Source organism: Tasmannia lanceolata, unplaced genomic scaffold (assembly GCF_043159265.1).
Source record: "Tasmannia lanceolata isolate RefF3 unplaced genomic scaffold, GAP_Taslan_0.1 ptg000012l, whole genome shotgun sequence".
In the NCBI taxonomy this organism is placed as follows: Eukaryota; Viridiplantae; Streptophyta; class Magnoliopsida; order Canellales; family Winteraceae; genus Tasmannia; species Tasmannia lanceolata.
The window spans coordinates 40,901,082-40,914,645 of record NW_027518689.1 but is presented as its reverse complement, the minus strand read 5'-3'; the positions used below and the strand labels follow the sequence as shown (position 1 = coordinate 40,914,645).

At 37.3% G+C, this 13,564-nt stretch overlaps 1 protein-coding gene across 2 annotated transcripts in view; it reads left to right on the top strand.

The window, feature by feature from the left end:
- PTP1 (protein tyrosine phosphatase 1) overlaps positions 1-4,406 on the top strand; it is a 28,492-nt gene extending 24,086 nt beyond the window's left edge. The window contains exons 6-9 of one of the 2 annotated variants that reach the window (XM_077392586.1): positions 2,963-3,111; positions 3,204-3,345; positions 3,769-3,857; positions 3,990-4,406. In XM_077392586.1, the coding sequence (XP_077248701.1) occupies positions 2,963-3,111; positions 3,204-3,345; positions 3,769-3,840 (363 nt within the window). In that variant the 3' untranslated portion in view covers positions 3,841-3,857; positions 3,990-4,406. Of the gene's footprint in view, positions 1-2,962; positions 3,112-3,203; positions 3,346-3,768; positions 3,858-3,964 lie in introns of both variants that reach the window. The other variant, XM_077392585.1, reaches the window with a different exon arrangement.
- Positions 4,407-13,564: the final 9,158 nt, after the last annotated feature.

Here is a 13,564-nt window from a genome sequence, read left to right as displayed (position 1 = left end):
CCTTACACCCAAAGAGCTACCTAGTTTAGAGTGGCTTGTAGAAATGCACTATTGTCTATTGCTATTCCACATCTTTCTTTTCCTCCAAACTACTTTCTTTCATGATTTTTCCAATATAAAAATTTTCCTCCGAGTTTTTCCCACTGTATCACGAAATCAGTATTTATGCTCCTCTCCTATAATGCTTCACTCTTGAAATTTGCCTCCAACTAATCTTCACCATCTAATGAGGTCTTCAAACTTCACATTTAATTCGACTCGTTTATCATTTATCTGTGTTTTTGCTTTTGTGGTAGGCTAATGGTTTCATGGACCCTTTATAGGGAAGATGTGGACAACTCAATTTTGTGCATTGCACAATCTCTCTCTCTCTCTCTCTCTCTCTCTCTCTCTCTCTCACACACACACACACACACACACACACACACACAATGTAAATAAGTGATGCAGATATTAGGATTTATTTCTGTATTATTTAATTTGTAGTATTTTTATTTTCATGTTATTAGTTTCTAGGATTTTATTTTCTATATTATTTAGAATTAGGAAAGTTAATTATTTTCCGTTGAATTTTATTTCCATCCTATTGCCTATATATAGGTCTCATTGTATTTGGAATTAGAACTTTTGATGATTTATTAATTGAATTGATATTTCTCCCCTAGGATTCTTTCTTCCTCTATTCTTCTCTTCTTCTTCTCCTATTCTTCTTATTCTTCTCCCTAAATTCGCCTCTTCTTCTATTCTTCCCTCTTCTCTTCTCCCCTAATTTTATCTTCTTCTCCCCCTATTCTTTGTCTATTCTTCTCCTCCTTCTCCTCTTCTCCTCTTTTTCTCCCCTTTCTTCTATATTTCTCTCCCGGTTCTACATCAAATTTGGTATCAAAGCCAAAGATCCAAGTCTTCCAAGAATTGTTCCTGCAAAAATCACGGCTGAAAATTCTCTCCTAGCCACAACCCACGAACCAATTTCAACCAAACCCTAAAACCCTATCCGAAACCCTTGCTGCCTTTTACCCAAAGATTGCATGAACCCAATCCCACCAACAACCCAAATACCAACCCTCTTGTTTGCAACCCTTTGAAAGACGATTTGCCACCCCCAAATCCACCTATTTACTTGTGGTTTAATAGCCCAACATCTCAAAACCTTCAGCCCTGCATTCTCCCCGAAAACCCACATCCAAACATCACAAACAGCCCCACCTTGCTGCTCAGAAATTTACCATGACCTCACTGTTCCTTCATTTTCTGCAACAGCCCATGACCCCACTGTTCTTTCCCATCGATTAGCACCCCTATCACTAATCACCATTGCCTGCCGTATAACCTCTTCAAAACCAGCAAGACACCCAATTAGCTCGAACCCGAATTGGAAAATCCGCCGTCAGAATTCTTGGAAAGCTTCCTGTTTTGGATCCGTCACGTGAACAATACGAGATATTCAGAATATTGAAATAGAATCGTGCAAGTGGGGGCCACCAATAAGTAAAGAGACCTTATCAGTTGCGTTACATGCAAGGTATCCTTCTCCTTTTAAACAGTTGCATGAAGGCAAAGTAACCCTTAGCCTTATGTAATTTGTTACCCAAGAGACCCAGTTCCCAAAAAAAAAAAAAACTTTATTAGTGGCTGCCTAATCAAGTTCGAGTTTGAAAAGAAAGTTTCCTTGACAGTTACAAATAAAAATACTAGAAATTAAATAATACGGAAATAAATCCTAATAAAAATACTAGAAATTAAATAATACGGAAATAAATCCTAATATCTGCATCATTTTCCCCCGTTTGAAAAGAACTCAACCTCGAGTTCTAGTCCACCTGGATCAAATACGTAGACAACCCACTCAAGCAGCGTGAGTCGCCATCCGTCGAACTCTGGAATGTTGTACAATGCTCGTGATGACTTGGAAAGTGGTATGGAACGCGAGCGTAGTAATACAGAAGAATCATCCATGCAGAATCATAAAGATGCGAACTTCTCTTGACAATCAAATAAGGTGGGAAGATGGCAACGTACTCCTGTATCGGCATGATAACAGTCGGTAGTACCAAGCTATGACCATCCTCCAAAAGATCAACATCCGCTGGTATCTCATCAGGCTCAATGTGACCATCAATAAAATATCTGCTATGGGCGTATCTGGCTCAATGTTGTCGACTAGTGTGCTAAAATCCTTTGTCGACATCAATAACCCACTCAAGTAGGCTTCAGTTCGGCTCAATCTCTGGAATTGAGAATCATAAACCAAATTTAAGCTTTCTCTGCTAATGCAAGTTTATTGGGGGAAGCAATGACAATTATTTAATTTGTTATTCTTATTGGGATGGCCACTTCGCTTTACCTCCAACTAATCTTTGCCATCTAACGAGGTTTTATAACTCCACCTCCAAGTTCACCCTTTGCTCCTTTTTCTGTGTTTTGACTTTTGTGTTGGGCTAACGAGTTTCTTAACCCTTTAACCAGGGAAGGTCTGACAGGTCAATTTTACGTAGTTGCCAATCTCTGCCAGCCCTGTAGCCTATTTCTTTCACAAGGTTGTTATGCATTAAATAAATAAATAAGCCACTCAAGTAGCCTTCATTTTGCCAATCTCTACCAGCCCTGTAGCCTATTTCTTTCACAAGGTTGTTATGCATTACATAAATAAATAAGCCACTCAAGTAGCCTTCATTTCTGATCAATTACTTCATTTCGGATCAATTTCTGGTTTTGAGTCTGAACCAAACTTAAAGCTTTCTATGCAAGTACAAGTTTATTGGGAAAAATGATTGCTTAATTTTTCTGTAATTCTTTTGTGGCAATGTGAGCCTGAGTTCAACCTTAAGCATACTCATCCCATATAATAGAAGGTAATGGAATTTGGTTATTATTAACAGTTCATAGTTCTCAATTAGAAGGCGTATTTCTTATGATGGAAAATGATTGGATTTGTACTTTCTATTCTCGGTTATTGTTGCAGTCGGAGGACCCACCGCATTCTGTTCTCCACATTCAGTACCCTGAATGGCCTGATCATGGAGTCCCTGGGGACACGCTAGCTGTTCGTGAAATTTTGAAAAGAACATATCATGTACGACCTGATCTTGGCCCTATAGTTGTGCACTGCAGGTTTAGCTCGCCATTATAACCCCAATACCTGTTGGAAGTCCACTGAATATTATATCCATTTACATCTGAAATTGTTCTGCTCTTTTTCTCAGTGCAGGTATTGGGAGAACTGGTGCTTTTTGTACAATTCACCATACAATCCAGAGAATCCTTACTGGTGACATGTCTGCTTTAAATCTTGTTAATACCGTTTCCAATTTCAGATCGCAGCGAATTGGAATGGTTCAAACAATGGTATCTTTTTCCTTTCTGTTTGAAGCTTCATGTCATGGTCCTAAATTGTTATGTAATTCATCAAATGCCACCTTTATCAACTACTGACCAATTGCACAGCATTTCAACAGCATTAAAACTGAACATATATATGTTGTCTGGATTCAAATTTTTGCTTATAGTTTTCTTTGTTTTGTGATGACCAAATGAAAACCTATGATACCTGATAACTTGAAAATTGTTTTAACATATTCATGATCTATGGAGTGATTACTTCAATATCAGATGTAATGCCTGCGTGTTGTGTCTCAGGGTATCATAAATTATAACTGGGATATAAACTAAGCAGCAACAAATCATTCAAAAAATAATAATAATAATAATGCGGAAACTTAGTCTTGGATGTTGACATTTTTATCCTGACTGCTCAATGTTTATGATCAGGAGCAATTCGAGTTCTGCTATACTGCCATTGTTGATGAACTGGAAGACCTCATTGCAAAGTCCAATTGCTAGCAAGGAGCTCAAAGAAGGTACTTGTACTACACGTTCGGAGTAGTGCATGCTCCCTAATAGAAGATTTAAAAAAAAAAAATGTTTATCTTGATGTTGATGCATGATGTTCATGCATGATGCTCAGGAACTAATACATGTGATTGAAGCAGAAAGGGAGTTCTTCAGGAAAGAGAACTTGGTCACTTAAATCCTTTAGAAGAAGAGAATTTGAAAAATTCAGTATGACTTTGGAGTGAAGCAGGCTTCAAGCATATACAGAAAGTTTATCAGTGTAGAGACTGCTACTTTGTTAGCTAGGAAGAATGCTGGCAAAAATACATTTAGCTATTTTGAGGACCAGAGGGCAGCAAATTCAGTTCATTGATTGCCAACTCTTCTCATTTCCTTATTATGTACCCAATAGAGGTAAGTTCCATACCTTGAAGCACTTTTAATGTGGACATTACTATTTTTTCTCAGTTAATAGGTCTGTTCTCCATAGGGATAGAAATCCTTGGACAAGCTGTTCCTGGAATTGTTTACTCTGCTTTGGTAAATTATCTTGAATAAATCCCTTGGATTGGCTACCCTGTTTGTATAGTATAACCTATCCATGAGGGCTGTTCTTGACATGTGAACAGAGGATAGCAAGCCTATCCAGGGATAAAATAAACCTCGGCTTCCTATCCCTATCGAGAAGAATTCCAAATGGTCTGAGTTTGGGACAGACCTATTTAGAAGGTAGGCTACAGCTTACCTTGCCTCAAAAAATTTCACCAGTGTTCCTAAACCTTGTTTTGTGTAGGTTTCTGTGTAGAGCCATTTTTAAACTTTCTGAGCCATCCGTTCAATTCCCAAACATATTGAAGGGTTATTGTAGGGAAGATTTTTGGTACCTGGCCTATTTTAGGGGACAACAAATGAATGGTTTCGATCATTCAAAGGGGTGGGCCTCACCGTAAGGTAAATTACAGTGAAAATGGGGAATGCTAAATTGAAGGGTGCCCTTACAAAAACTAGCCGCAAAGGCATCCCCATTAGATCTATGCCACCAAACGGCCTTAATTATTCCTTTGCTTTTACATTTTTCATTACTATTATAAATGCTATTTGATAATGCGGATCAAGGGGAGAGGCCTTGCAGCTGTTTTTTGCCCGTGCGCTCTTCAATTTAGCATTAGTCATGAAAAATCTACATTATATATAGGGAAATGATTTATGCGCTCCAACGTTTTGATAAGCATGCGCTCAGTTTTTTGTCGTGTAGCATTTTAAGGGCTGTCAGATGAATATTACGGTTCTCAAAAAGCTCTTAAAGCCCTAAAATATTACACGACAAGCATGTGGAGCGCATGTTTATCAAAGGAGTGCTGAAATCATTTCCCTATATATAATGGGAAAACTAATGGTTTCAAGGTTATTTAAAACCTTATAAATGGGAAGTTTCTTTTAGGCTTCTGATATCCGGATTCCGGACGAGCATGGTCACGCCAATATCATTTCCTGTCTTTTAAAATTCAATATATACTACATATAATGGGAAGAGTTCAGTTATTTAAAACCTTATAAAGGTAAATTTTTTAACTATTAAATATAGTTAAAAATACCTTATGAATGTAAATTTCCTTTATAGGTATGAAATATCTTATAGATGAAATTTCTGTATTGCTATTAATATCCTATATTTTAGGGAAAATTACATTTGCACCCCCTCTAGTTTCTGACACATTCAACTCTAACCCTGACTTTCAAAACGTGACAAGTACACCCCCTGAAGTTTCAAAACGTGACAAGTACACCCCCTCAGTCAATGGTCCGTCAGCTTAACCTGACAGAAAGACTAAAACTAATTATGGTTAATATATTGAGGACATAAATACACTCATTTGCAGAGGGATTAGGGTTACGCCATTTCCCACCGCCGTCGTAGCACCTTCGGCCACCGCCGCCGTCGCCATCTCCGGCCACCGCCGTCACCTCCACCATAAACAATGAAACCCCACCCCATGGCTACATCAAACCCATATTTCAAGAAAAAAACATTGATAAAAACAAAAAAAAAGCCCTCAAATATTAGGTTTTATGTGCAAATCATGATAATGGTGTAAATGAAAACAAATAAAACTCATAAATAGAGGGTTTATGTTGATAAATAAATAAGGGGTTGAATCAAACCCTAATTTTCGGTTTTCAAGTATGAAAACCCTAATTTTCTGTTGGGGAAGATGAGGGCATTTTTGTCACTTCTGCCTTGCCGTCTAGTCCGTCACTTTAAAAAAACTTCAAGGGATGTACTTGTCATGTTTTGAAAGTCAGGGTTAGAGTTGAATGTGTCAGAAACTAAAGGGGGTGTATCTGTATTTTTCCCTATATTTTAAAGTTGTGGGTCTCTATTTTTTTTGCATGAGTTCCCACATTGCTCGTGCCGTTTTCTGTTTTAAAGTGAAAGAGAAAGTTGGTTGGCAATTATCATAAACTCTAATCTATTTTCCTCTTACTCTAAATTTAATAAAGTGACGTTTAACAAAGTGACGTTTGTCTGCATGTATCGTTCAAGAAATTTTTGCTTGTCACTTCAAGCAGCTAGTAATAATCTTTCTTTGAAACTCGGAAAATGTGATAAATGTTTTCTAATAAGCTTTGTTTTTTTTCCTCTTCTTTTTATGTTCTTAATCAAATGGAAGTCAGGTTTATAGACAGAGACCTTTTATTTTGGACTCTGAGAACCGATTGTGAGGCCAAAACTGATTATTGGAATCAAAATTAAAGCCGTGTTTGGCAACCATGAAAAATAATTAATTGGAATATTCGTGGCCCCATTGTGTGAGATGGGTAGAGAATGAAGAAGAGTGGGAGAGACCTGAGTACTTAGTAGGTAAGACTGGAGAGAGCATAAAAAATCCCTACAAAATAGTGAGAAAATAACTTACTTCAAATTGGCTTTTTATTTTGCCTAATTTTAGGAGCTTTTCATGCTCCCCTCACTCCAACCCTCCCAACTTCCTCTTTATTCTGCAATCTCTGAGCTACTCCAACAAATATTCCATGGAATATTTTTTCAAGGTTTCCAAACATGACCTAAAGAGTAGTCATACATAAATACACTAAAAGGGGTGGCCCAGGGAAGAAAGAGGAAGATTATATCACTTATTTTAAGAGGGATGATATTTTCACCCCCTTGCATTACCTATGCGCTCCTGATAATGTGATTTGACGTCAAAAAGCGTTAAAGTTGCCCACTTTTCACGTCAAATCACATTACAGGGGGGGCGCATGTGTAACGTAGGGTGAGTGAAAATATCGTCTCCCTTTTTGTAATTTGGAATATAACCTGAGCACAGGTTTGAGAGGAAGGGATCCTTACCAGTTACCCCCCAAAAGACGAGGAGACATGAATCTGACAGGAGACCGACTTTTTGCAATCACACATGCATTGAAGGCATATCTTGACTTGGAATAAAGTGACTTCTCCATGGTGGGGCCCACACAAGGGTTAGTCTTCTTAATCTGCAACTCTGTTTTTGGTGATCCACCACTACCAGACTACTATTTTAGATGGTCCCATTTACTAGAACATGCAGACAGTGGGACCCATGATGTAAATTGAGGAAATCCCTTAATGGGTCCCACAAATTTAGACAAATAGGAGCTTGTTGAAGAAATAAGTGACTTGCTGGCCTCTTAGAGTAACACATGTCGAACGGTGAGACCCATTTGGATTTTAAAGTGGGACCCATTTGTATATTGTAGTGGGATCCATGAAGGAATAGACTATAGAGGAAGTCTCACTGTGGGTCCGGAGCTTGTTGGGTGTAAATATCAATTTCTCCTTTGCAATTATTAACTAGCTTTTCCAAGGGAGGGTCACGGGGCGAATTTTGACTTGGTCAGGAACATAAAAAGAGAAGGAAAGTAGTTGTGGGAGATGAGGGTTCGTTAGCGTCGACTTCTATACCATTAATTCGAACATTCAAGTAGATCCTCTCAACAAAATGACCGTTAGAAATGTGGTTGGAATGCTGTTTGGATGTTTGGGAAAAATTATGGAAAATCTATTATCAAGGAAAAAATAAATCTAATGCCTAGTATGGTTTCAATTTAAAAAAAAGAAAGCAAAGAAAAGTTTTCTGATTTTGGATAAATTGTTAATGAAAAAATTATAAGATAAAGTTCGCGTGAATGGACGTGATGAGCACATTTATGTGTGAATCTTAGTTGTTAAGAATACATATTTTCATACTTAGAACATTGCTACCTAAGATATTTTTCCTTGTTTTTTATGTTTCATGTTATTTTCAGAAAATTCATGAACAATGGGTTTGGAGGGGAAATTAATTCACATTTGTTGACCATCGTTTGAATGATCCAGATCAGCCTACAAAAATAATTCAAGAGGTGCGTTCATTGGTAAGATTCACATTGAGGCCTACAAATTTAACGGTTCGGATCATCTAATTGGAATGATTTAGTGGTGCAATTAATTTACAAGTTGACCGTCAATTGGATGGCTTGGATCGTTCCTTGAAGATCAAGAGGGGGAAGGAAATTCTTAGTTGTTTTATGTGTAATACAAAGGAAGGGTAGATTAGTCATTTGCAAAAGTATATGTCATTGTTGCAATTAATTAGAAAGGTGGGAATAATGTGGTAGTTTCACAACACAACCAAGAGAAAAACAAGGAGAAAAAACAACGACTTAGCGCTCTCTTTCTCATCCCAAAATGTTTTTAGCTCTCTATCGCTCTCTCATTTTCGTCTCTCTTTCTCCAAATATATCACATCCCTATTCGGTGTAATCTCTCACTCCATCTCAACCTTACATCACTAATTTAGTGGTTAGGATCATTCAAGAATGAGATATGATAATTTTCAATTTTGATGGGGACTCTTGAAGAGATAGCAAGAGGAGAAAATATAGGAGTTGTGCGATAAGTAAAGAGGGAATCGGTTTCTCTCTTTTGTGTTCTCTCTCTTCCCTATCACTTGATCTTAGCCATTTATCTTATAGAGAAAAGTGATCCGTGGCTGAAAATTCAAGAAAGCAAAAAAGTGATTGAATTTTGAAAAAAAATATATAAAAAGGGTAAGAGTTGATCGAATTGAGGATGTTGGGATTTACTCTGAACTCTTCTCTCTCAATCGCAACTGGCACTCTGCCAAAAAGATTAGAAGAAAAGTGACGTTTTATCTGGCTATTACGAAGGGGCAATTTTTGAAGAAGAAAGAGAAGAAGGATGCAGCCATTTAAAGACTAGGTTTCCCTAGCTTGTTCTTTAGTTTCAATTTAAATTTAAATTTCAGTGTATTCAAATTCCCAATCAATTAATAAAGTTATTTTTATTTCGTTTTCAATTCTCAAGTTTTTAATGGCATGTTATTTCTTTGATTTTGTGTGTCTCGAATTACCCATGAGTAACTAAATTCCATCTTAGGGTTTAGATGAAGCCTTAATGGTGGATTGAATTTATTAGTTTGTGTGATCTAACGGTCTAGATTCAATTTTGTTAATATAATTTTAATATACAAGGAGTTGTAAATTCGAATTATAGATCATATATGCCATTGATTATCTCTTGTATATGTGATTATTGATGATGATTTATCAAGCCTTGTATAGATATTAAAAATTGTTTGTGTATTTGATTGAACACTCATGAGACATGACATCCGTTGATTTTATCTCTCATTGACCGGATTGATCATCTATACAATTCAATCTAATTCAAGATTGTGATCGAACCTTCTGTATATACAAACTAATAATTTTTATCTAACCTATGGTGGATTCTAACCCTAAGACTTTTATTAATTTTTAGGCAACATTCTAGTAGTTTTACAACTTTGCACCTAGATAGGTCTTTAAGTTTTTTCATTAAATTAAATAATTACTGTGTTAGATTAGTGACTAAATTAGTGGTTAAAATTTTTAATCAAATCAGTCATTTAATTTATTTATTTTCTAAAAATTAGTAATTAAATTGTTTGAATAAGTTTCCCTTAGATTAGTGAAGTTGTTTCTGTTAATTGAAAAATTGTTAGACTAGTAAATTAGCTTTAAATTAATCATCCAGATTAGATAATCAGTAGATAATTAGTAGTAATATTTGGATACTTGTTCATTTTGCCTAAGTTAAGAGGTTTAATAGCTCTTCCCTGTGATTGACCCGTAGCTACAATTAACCCATACGCTTGCGGTATAATTTTGTGCAAACAGGAGGATTGCAGGCCTACTCAAACCCAAATTAAACCCTGGCTTGTTTTAATGGATTCCTCATGAAAAACAATCCAAACAGATTTCACGCCTATTCATCATTTCTATGGGAAAATATGGGCGGGCAAAGGTACGTACAAGTTGTGAACGTGTCTTCACCGTGTCTTCAAAACCGACTCATACGAGTCCTTATTTTGTTTGGTTTTACACGTGCTTATCATTTTAGAGTTTCTGTCGATCAGTAGATATATTAGATAGGGGTATTGAAAGAGTTAGGTGTTTATCTAAATTCCTAGAGTCCTAGGTGAAAGTAGTTTTCTTTTCTTTTGAAGTTGCATCAATGGCTATTTCTTAGTCCTTGTATCCCCCTTCATGGGTTAGGGGTTGTCCTCTTTTGCTCTTCATGATGTATTTTTCTATCTATTTTAATATATCGGGTAGGGGTCAGCCTAACCCCAGCTTACCCATAAAAAAGAAGAAGTGACAATGAATAAAGTGAGTCAGTGTCTCACGGCTTATTTCTTCTCTCCTATTACTTTCAATAGTTTGTTTGTTTCTTCTATAATAGCAAAGAAAAGTCCACAAGTGGTATCAAAGAGAGTTTACGCAAGTGTCACAACTTTCTCAATGATTGAATTCAATTTATTTCTTAGGCCTTACTATGGTAGTCCATGGATCAAAATCCGCTCTCATGGGACGATTTTAACCGTCCAATATAGATGGTGCCAAAGTAAAAAAGCAACGGACTGTGTTCATGAAATCCTCTACAATGTGGCCAATGGGATTAGATTTTGATGCATGGCCTACCTATAACAAGGTCTAATAGATAAATTGTTTGGATCATTGAATAAGTAGGCCCCATCACATAAGAACCCTAAGGGGCTGTTTGGATACACGGATTTTAGAATCCGGGATTTCTTCAAAATTGTAGATGAGAGACAAGAGAAGAAGCGGACCCGCCGTCGTCTTCTGATTTCTCGCCACCGTCAGCAAGAGAGTAGCAGATTATCCCATTTTTCCAGGTTTTAGAAATCTCAAGATGAGAGAGATTTCTAAAACCTGGTTTTCTTACTTAAAAAATCAAGGTTTTAAATTTCGCTTTTGGAATGCGTTTCGGTCCTCCAAAATTTCAGGATAATATTAAATAATCAATTAAAAACTGATTTTTTAGAGATATTCCTTAAATTTCGGAGGATCGAAATTTTGTAACGTTTGGACTCTACCCTATTTTGGTTTCGGTCTCCGTCGAAACACAAAATTTCGGATTTCGGTCGAAATTTAAAACCTTGCTTAAAATCCAAGAAACGCTGTCAGAACAACATACAACAACTTGATCATGAACCATCTTTTACACTGTTTGCAAACTAAAAGCTGGGTTCTAAAATTTCGCATATCCAAACGCCCCAAACAAATGAAGTTTTTACAAGATGTATGCACGCGCAATGCATCTTCTTCTTCTTTAAATTACGGTGGACATTCTAGAAACCTCTACAGATAGGAGGGCAAGGTTCATCCTATGGAAATATTTTTCTGGCATGATCTATTTACGGGGCCCAACAAATGATTTGTTTGGATAGTCAATAATGTGGGTCCTATTAAGTAGTGGGACCCAGCTTTGGTTGACCCAAACCATTCACCCGACGGGCCCTACAATTGGACCCCAGCTTTGGTTGATCCAGATCATTCACCCGATAGGCCCTACATTTTGATCTCCAATGACCCAAAAATCACATCAATATGACATTCCTAATGTTCAATAATAAGTACTTTTGGTTGTTGAAGGTGGGCAGCTGCTTATACAGTTTTTGCCCATAGACATTTCCAATGAGGTCGTGCCCTCCTAAATCAATAGTCTTCATCCTAAGCATACTCCTATTTGCTTGAAAAAACTAAAATCCTCTAAATAAGTTGCTTTCTTTTTAATTTTTTGACATGCATGCTCTAGACCCTATAATCTCTCTCTTAAGCCCTGTTTGGATTGTAGGAATTTCCTTGAAAATATTGGGAATCAAGGCCCTGTTTGGATTGCTGGAATTCTGTTCTAAAGTTTGGAAAGGAAAAAAATTTGTAAAATTGCCTACTCTTTTTACCCGTGAAAAAAATAACTTGAACCAACCTTGTTCAATTTTTATTTAGAGGGATCTTCAATTTATGCTGATATTCCTCTAAATTCACCATAATCACCCCTCTAAATTGCGGAAAGAAATTAAAAAATAAAATAAAATTCCATCAGAAATATTTTTCTTGCAATCCAAAAAGGGCCCAAGGAAACATATTTCTAAACTTTCCTAACTTTTTCACACACACAAAAGAAAAAGATGATTTGAACCAACCCTATTCAAGTTTTTTACTTCAAGGGACCTTCAATTTATGGTAATATCTAGGGGTGGCAACGGGGCGGGTCGGGGCCGGATGTTGGGGTCCCCTTACCCTTCCCCTTTGCGGGGAATTTTCCCCCTCCCCTTCCCCTTCCCCTCTGCGGGGATGGTGGGGAATCCCCCTCCCCTCCCCGCGGGGAATATCTAATCCCCTTCCCCTCCCCGCATCCTTCGGGGACAAAATCCCCGCCCCGCCCCCTCTTTGGAATCCAACCAAACCAGCAAACAGAGCTTCTTTCTTCTACGTCCATTACAGACAATATTGTGATGAATGCTATGATTCTATTCATGTGATCAACAAACAGATGGACAAAATCAGAAATGCATGGATGAGACAACAAACATAAATAACAACAGGACCTCATCTTTCAGCAATTTTCTGCATAAATTATGGAATGATAAATAGGAAATGAGCACCAGGATTACCTTCATTAACAGGCAGCCAATGTGCAAAAAGTAACTATTTCAGTAGTCACAATGAACTTTAAAAGTCCATAAGTGGGCGCTCACACACGCAAAATAATGTTCATTAGTTCATTCTGTATAGCATGTTAACCCCCAGATGAGCATGAGAAATGAGAATGGAGAAGAGAACAAAATCAACAAATGACTTATTTCTTTAATTGCAATTCAGTCTAGTGCTGACATGAAACAAATTTCTAGTAGCTAAATTTTTCTTGTTGAAAATTAAAACCTGCAATCCAACCCTAAAATTCTGTTGGCACTACGATTTTTTGATAATTGCATACACTCAGCGTCTCAGGCTCTCAGCTTGTCTTTATTATTTCAACATCTGTGAAAAGGTTATTATAGTTCCCAAAATGCTCTCAGAAGCTAATTAAAAGGAAAAGACAAGCTAAGTTTATGTTTGGGGGAATCTTGTAGCCGATCCACAGAGTTTCTAGTCGTTTTCCTTAAAAAAAACACTTAAAAATTTACAAAAAAATGGCATTGATTAGCGGCGCGGGGCGGGGCGGGGACAACTCCATCCCCTTCCCCTTCCCCTCCCCGCACCGGGGAATTTTTATATTCCCCTTCCCCTTCCCCTTCCCCTTTCAAATCGGGGAATCCCCTCCCCAAACGGGGCGGGGCGGGGCGGATCCCCTCTTTTTCTGGTGAAATTGCCAGCCCTAGTAATATCCCTCTAGATCATGGAA